The sequence below is a fragment of the Physeter macrocephalus genome, chromosome 11 (assembly GCF_002837175.3).
Source record: "Physeter macrocephalus isolate SW-GA chromosome 11, ASM283717v5, whole genome shotgun sequence".
Taxonomy (NCBI): Eukaryota; Metazoa; Chordata; class Mammalia; order Artiodactyla; family Physeteridae; genus Physeter; species Physeter macrocephalus.
Window position 1 is genome coordinate 50,763,609 of NC_041224.1, and position 7,567 is coordinate 50,771,175.

The 7,567-nt window shown below is 47.4% G+C and overlaps 1 protein-coding gene across 1 annotated transcript in view; it reads left to right on the top strand.

The window, feature by feature from the left end:
* The window catches only part of CGNL1 (cingulin like 1), a 142,387-nt gene that overhangs the window by 124,486 nt on the left and 10,334 nt on the right, over positions 1–7,567 (top strand). Inside the window, exons 9-11 of the mRNA XM_028495088.1 lie at positions 625–831; positions 1,765–1,869; positions 7,364–7,516. Coding sequence (XP_028350889.1) covers positions 625–831; positions 1,765–1,869; positions 7,364–7,516 — 465 coding nt within the window. The remainder of the gene's footprint in view (positions 1–624; positions 832–1,764; positions 1,870–7,363; positions 7,517–7,567) is intronic.

Below are 7,567 nucleotides of genomic sequence, written 5' to 3' on the forward strand. Positions count from 1 at the left end.
CTGCGCTTCTGGAGCCTGTGCTCCGCAACGGGAGAGGCCACACCAGTGAGAGGCCCGCGTACCGCCAAAAAAAAAAAAAAAAAAAAAAAAGAGCTTCTACTAAGAGGCCCTGCACGTGGTGAGGGGTCAAGAAAGCGAACTCATCAGTGGTTATAAGAACAGGTTCTGGATTCGGTCTGCCCAAATGCATTTTCTCCTGCCTGAACTTGGACGAGTTCTTCAGTCTACTCAAGTGCCAGTTTCTTTGTCTTTAAAATGGTGATAAGAATAGTATCTACCTCCTAGGGTCGTTAAAAGGTTGAAATTTCATGTCAAGGACTTGACACAGGCAAGGGTCGGCAAAACTTTTCTGTAAAGAGCCAGATAGCAAATGTTTTAGGCTTTGGCCACAAGTCCTGACACAGCTTTTGTAGCACGAAAGTGGCTGTGGACAATGTGCCCCCAAATGGGCGTGGCGGTGTTCCAGTAACACTTTATTTTTAATAACAGGCTGTCGTGTGCCGATCCCTGGCTTAGCACGGTGCCCGGCACGTAGTGGGTTTTAATAAATGCCAGCCATCCACGAAGTTGGGAGCTGCGCCTTGACCCTGGTTCCCATGCCCACCTGTTCCGTGTCTTTAACAGAACCTCGAGGTCCTGGCCAGTCGGAGCAGCACCGCAGAGCAAACCCAGCTCGGGGCTGAGATGCGCGCTAAGGCTCTGCAGGAAGAGAACGAGAAGCTGCGGGGAAGCATCCAAGAGCTGGAGCGCACTGTCGCTCGGCTTCAGAGGCAGGTTGCTGACCAGCAAGGTGACGAGGCCAAAGCGAAGGAAATGCTCAAGAAGTACCAGGTGAGGCTCGCTGGACCCCAAGCCCAGGCTTGGCAGTGCCGGATCCTTCTTTCCTGTGTGAGGAAAAGCACAGAGACTGGAGAAGCAGAAAGGGATTTATTATCATAATGGAGTAGGAAAGGTCAAGGCAAGCATGATCATCTCCTCTCTGTAACCCATCGCTTTTGTTGCTCTGCATGGCACTAATGGCAGATGGGCTTCTAGAGCGGTCTGGAATGGGGCTGACGGAGTCAGGGTGGGAAGCACAGGTACAGGCACAGGAGTCCCCGTTTGCCCAGACATCAGACGCGCTCAACCTTTTGACACTGAGCAGGGGCCTCTGAACACCCAAAAAGGCCATCTTAACACTACTGTCGGGCCCATTCTCACTCGTGACTGTTTATTCTTTTTTTAACAGTTGGTTGACAGTTTCTGAAGTCACGCAAGTCTTAATAAACCAATTATCTGGTTTGCCAGATCTCTAGAAGTGGGAGGCTGTTAGCAAGAGACACGTACTGATGGCTGTGAGAAATGGCAGTTGACAATAAAAAGGGACAGGAGAAATGTATAGGGGAGGTGTATTCTCACAGAGGTTCCCCAAATGGTCATCCATCAGAAGCACCTGAAAAGCTTTTCTAAAACTGTGTGCTTGAGTCCATTCAATACCTGTTGTTTCTGAAGCTCCAGTGCTAAGGGTGGATATTTGTATTTTCTCAAAAATCATCTCGGATGATTGATGTGGATGTTCACCTCTGGTTAAGTATGGAGCTGCAGACAGGCACACACATCTGTATGGCTGTTGTGTGCTGTCGTGGGCCCATGACAGGTGCACTGTGACTGTAGCCTCTGCTGGCTGTGTCTGTGGATGTCCCCTGCATGCCTTTCATGCCACCAAGTCAGCTTCCTAGGCATAGCACACATCTGAGTGTACACTGACCCCGCGTTTCATTGTAGGGAGAAACTCGGCAATTAGAGGAGGCCCTTGTGCATGCAAGAAAGGAAGAAAAAGAAGCAGCGTCAGCCAGAAGGGCCCTGGAGAGTGAGCTGGAAGATGCTCAGGTAAACACTGAGGGCTGTTGTCTTTAATCCCCCACAGAGGAAGCTCGAGAAGCAAACCTGGAGGGACATGTACAGATCGCCATTGGTCCTGTCCTTCCAGGTGGCTCCTTTCATAATAATAACCATCCTGGACTTCAGACTATCTATCTAGACCAGTGGTTCTTAACTGGGGGACATTTGGCAATGTCTAGAGATGGTTGGTTGTCACAACTGGGGAGATGCTACTGGCATCTAGTGGGTGGAGGCCAGGGAGGCTGCTAAACATCCTACAGTGCACAGGACAGTCCCCATAGCAGTGAATTACCCAAATGTCAGTAGTGCCAAGGTTGAGAAATCCTGCTCTAGTCGTTAAAGAGCCTGACAGCTTTCCAAAGATAAAATATGAATTGTGTGAGGAAGCCCGCCAGAATTGGTCCCCAAGGCAGTGTAGAGTCGGCTCGTGGCAGAAGCCAACTTCCTTTCTCCTCTGGGCCAGTAGACACCTCAGAGTGCAGTCCTCCAAGATGTCTATTAAAAGGAGCAGGAGGAAGTCATTTCCTTGAAACTAGATAGCTATCTCTATTCAAAATAGGTAGGTTCCTGGAAAATTAGGTTTTCCCATTTGAAGGTTAGGAAGCCTGAAGTATATTCTTTAAAAAAAAAAGTCTGCACTGAGGTTCTAAATAGACTTTACACAGTGACCTCAGCGTGATCCAGGTGTGTCCTTCCTTCTACCTGCTCTGGGGTTTTAAAGAACCAGCATCATCAAGCATCCCTCAGGCGAGCTTATGAGGAGGTAAAAGCCAGTGCTTCTGAGCAGTTGTCTTAGAGGAGGCTGTTAAAGTTTTCCCTTAGGACTTGCTTGTCTGTAAGGATAGGTCGGGGAGGGGCACATGAAAAGTGTCAGGAGCTAGCTCAGGATTCAGAGTTAAAAATGCCTAATTGCAGCTTTCCTTTCATTTACGGCTTCAACTCCTTGGGGCTAGAGGAGGGGGACCTGCTTGTACTAGGGTTCACTCAGGTCAGCCACGACTCAGGAGCTCTCACCCCCAAATCTGCACCTTCTCTCTTGCTTTGGACAGAGACCTTGTTTTTGCATGCAGTATAGCCCTGTCTTTTCCTCATTTTGGTGTCTGACTGTCCTTGCTTTGGATTTCTTTTTCTTTCTTTCTTTAAATCTAGGTCTTTGTTATTAACTCTTGTTTGGTTGATTTTGTGTGGATGGCAGTTTCACTGTGCTGCTGTTTAAGGCTTGTGATGGCTACCACCCCGCAGCCAAAGTGCAGGGTTTAAATCTCCGAGCTAGTTGGGCACAGAAAGAGAGGAAAAACGTTTGTACTCTACAGGGGCAAAAGTGTGCGCCTTTGTGTCACGTCCACACCAGGCACTGGGTGCAGCTATTACAGGCTCTGTCTTTATCATCTTTTGGTCAAACCAGAAAGTTTCACACAGAAGGAAGTGGTTCACCAGCTGTGAATCTGCAACTCAAAGCTAATTCAGCGGAGACAACAGATGATGGCCTCAAGGTCTAAAGATCTTAATGTAATCGCCACGCACCCCCACCTCTGGCTCACCATCCTTGCCTTGGAAATTATCCCTGACCTGTTACTTTCTGTTCAGGCCTGTTTTCCCAGTGGTGCTGAGATGGGGAGGATGCTTCGTGCAGCAGTGGCTGTGCTAGCCACTGGCAACATAATCCAGCAAGAATTTTAAGAGGGTCCAGCAGTCTCACCATCATTATTTCAATTATCTGGTCTCAAAAGCAGTGCTATGAGGGACTTCCCTGGCGGTCCAGTGGTTGAGACTTCGCCTTCCAATGCAGGGGGTGCGGGTTTGATCCCCATTCGGGGAGCTGAGATCCCACATGCCTTGCAGTCAAAAAACCAAAACAGAACAGAAGCAATGTTGTAACAAATTCAATAAAGACTTTAAAAATGGTCCACATCAAAAAAAACAAAAAATCCTCAAACAAAAAACAAAAAAAGTCGTGCTATGAAAAGTGCACCATCACTCAAAAATACTTTGCTTTTTCTCAGTTTGGGAACCAGATAGTCATTCCTTTAGTTCAATAACTTTTTCTGCATGCTTCTCCCAAAGCTGGCAACCGAAGGGAGCTTAACCCTTAGAGTAAGAGGAGAGAGTAGCAGTTTTTTTTTTTCCCCTCACATACGTATTTTACATTTCAAAATCTTTGTGCCTTTAGCAATCTGTTGCATCTTCGTGGATGATAAATATATTTCTTTACGTAGTAGCTGGAGACCATGTGAGCTTAGGTCTGATTTATTATGTCTCGGTGAGACAGTGGCAGAGGTTCTTAACGGGGATGCCATTCTTGGTTTGCTTCAGCCCTCCCGCTTGGTTGAGGATTGTGCCGCTGTGTAGATCTACTTGAACTGCACTCATGGCAAAGACATCTCTGATTCCCTTGAGAAATGGCTTCTGCAGATGGGGAAGCCATAGTTCTTTCCTTCAGGGAGGGATAATGATATATACTCTGTATGCCTGCACCTCCCACCCTAGTGGGCTTCTGTGTATTGAGACCAGAGAAGAAGAAAGCCCCCATGCTTGTCACGGTCAACGGCTAATGTGTGGCACGGGCTGTGAGGAGACTGACTTCCTTCTGATCAAGCTTCTCATTCCTTTAAGCTCTTCGGCTCACCTGCCACTTGGTTATCGTTAATACGGACTAATCGGGACCTTGCTCAGCCGTATAGTGAAAGGCTTTGCATCCACTGAGATAATGGTCCCCAAGCTCCAGGGCACTCACTATACGTCCACCAACCTTGTGTTTTGGATTCTCTGACCTGATAAATTTTCCTCAGATTTTTGTCCCAGTGTTAGTCAATGGCCTTGTCTGGCTGGTCTTGGAAATACAGTCACACTGTAGCTATAGAGCATTTCACACCTAACTCCTAAATGCAAATTTGCCAAGTTGGCTGCTTTTCGTGTGAATTTGGGACATATTTTCTCAGCATGGACATATTGGAACATATTTCTTGAATCACTGAAGAGGCAGAGCATTGTTTAAACAGCATTTCTAAACTTTAGAGTATGTTAGAATTATCTGAGTAACTTTCAAATGCAAACGTGTGGGCTCCACTCTAAGAAAAATGGTGATTCCATCAGAACAGGCTAGATTTTGCATTTTATGTAAGCAGTCCACCACCCTTGCCTGGTGATTCTGATATAAGAAATCTTTAGATCACTTTTGGGGATAGGTGTTAATTCTCAACCACTGAGTTTTCATCAAATGCCTAATAGTGAATCTGGACTGTGAGACATACTGAGATAGAAAATCTATTTCTTGCCTTTACAGATCTTACTACCCTGCAACAGAGGCAAGCATGCAAGAAATGTTTTAAAAATAATTTAGCAAGGGCTTACCTGGTGGCGCAGTGGTTGAGAATCCGCCTGCCGATGCAGGGGACATGGGTTCGTGCCCCGATCCGGGAAGATCCCACATGCCGCAGAGCGGCTGGGCCCGTGAGCCATGGCCGCTGAGCCTGCGCGTCCGGAGCCTGTGCTCCGTAATGGGAGAGGCCACAACAGTGAGAGGCCCGTGTACCAGAAAAAAATAATAAAATAAAAAAATAATAAAAAAATAATTTAGCAAAATTACTATTCTAGGCAAATAATGTATGTTGGGACAGGGGGTGTTGGCCAGGCCCCAGGCTCAGAGTGGTGGAGTCTGGGGTGTCTCCAGTGACACAGGAGAGCAGAGCCAGTGTCGGGGGTGGTAGGGGAGCCCTCCCCGAGCCAAGGGTGAAACAGAAGTGTGCTCACCACATGGAGGTTGAATGGAGCCGAGGCTGGCTTGTCTGCTGGCCTGGGGCCCCTGGGATTGGGATCCAGAAGGAAGAAAAAGAGAGGCTGGGGGATCTGTAGGGGCAGGGGTTGAGCTGGATCCTGGCGGTTCTATGGGAAGGTGTTGATGTCCTTCTGTATTTGTTTTTGTTCAAGAATGGACATTTTGAGATACATGTTCCTGAGAGTTTTCTCCCACATGAAGGAACCAACCATACCTTGCTTACCTTACCCTGTGTGCTGCTTTTTGCCCCCAACACCACTAAATCAACCACAGACACAAGTCCCGGGGGTTGACCCTCCCTCTGGTGTGTGTCCAGCTGGACCATGGTGGGACTCACTCCTGCTAATCGCCCCCCACTGAACTCCTGATTACCTTTCTTTTACCACCCTCTTTCCCCAACTGCTTTTGTTGACTTTGGCTCCCTGCAGCAATCAACTTCAGCAGCCCGGCTGTGCTGGCTGTTTCTTTGAGCGCAGCCCTCCACAGGTGGCTTTTTGGCCCCAGGCCATGTGGCTGGCCAGCAGAGCTGTTCCAAAGCTTTGCAAACCAGGAGTGCCTGAAGTGCTTTGTGAGTGTTTTCAAAACGCCCGAGTTACTGCGCGTGACAGCAGCTTGCAAACTGTTAAGCACTGTACAAATATAACCATTGTCCTTATACAGCCTCTGCAGGGACACAAGACTGAGTAGGTCCTAAGCAGTACTTGTACTAACCCACATTCAGCCCTCAGTGCCTGATAACATTTTCCTTATGATCTAGCTCCTGTTTGGGTCGTGCTCCCCCATTCTGAGCTGTGCCCCTTCATGACATCCTTATGCTCAAGGCCTTAACACTCAGCCGTTTAAAGAAGCCAGTATAATCTTCCTAAGATATTTTAGGATTTTCTTTTTTTTCTTTTTAGAGTTGCATGATTTTTACATAAAGGACATCAATCTGTATAATGTTGTGAGATGAGAGCCTCAGAGGAACCCAGGGGAAACATCGCACCCAAGATGGTACATTTTATAAGAAGTACTAGTATTGGGTGCTGATTGACTAAATAACCACTCGTTTGTACTTCCTGACTAGTGTTTCTTCCATTTAATACCTTCTGTCCATCAGGTTCATCAGCTTGTGGATTGCCAAATTCCTTTCCTTCTATGTGTGAGTCCAACCCATGGATTCTGTTGATTATAACTCCTCCTACCCAAGTGGACTCTTGGCCCATGAGATAATGTTCTTTTTTCTTATAGATTCATTTTTAGCTATTTTAATTGTGAGAATCATCTGCATAGCAGAGAAAATGCTCGAACATTAGGTGCAATGCTATCTATCACAGGATGTCAATTGCCACATGGGTTTAAGTTTGTCTAATGTATAACTTTACCTCAGTTTTCAAGCATGAGTTCTGTCAGGTTTTTGGACACTATCCTGAATCACCACCTGCAGCAGCCTTGGCCGTTTTCTGTATTTCTGTAATGCATCCTTCGTCTGCCGTTCATTCCTGCGTATGTCTTCGGTTAAATCAACTTTGCGTCTTGGTCCCTGAATTGCAGAGCCCGACAATGTCCTTGTGTCTCTGTGACGGCTTTATTTTGACCCTTTTCCTTATCACTGTTGTAGCAGGTCTGATGGCTTTCTGGTGCGGCTGTGAAACTCCCTCTGCCACCTGTTTCTGTGGCTGACCTGGTAGGTAGGTGATAGCACTGTCCTTTCCCTGCCATCTGCAGAGAAATCTGAGTCAGGCCACCCAGGAGCACAAGCAGTTGTCTGAGAAGCTAAAAGACGAGACCAATCAGAAGGAACAGTTAAGGAGACTGAAGAATGAGATGGAGGATGAGCGCTGGCACCTTGACAAGACCATTGAGAAACTGCAGAAGGAGGTGAGGGGGGGAAGAGGGGAGGGAGAGGAGGAGGGAGGGGGGAGGGGGAGG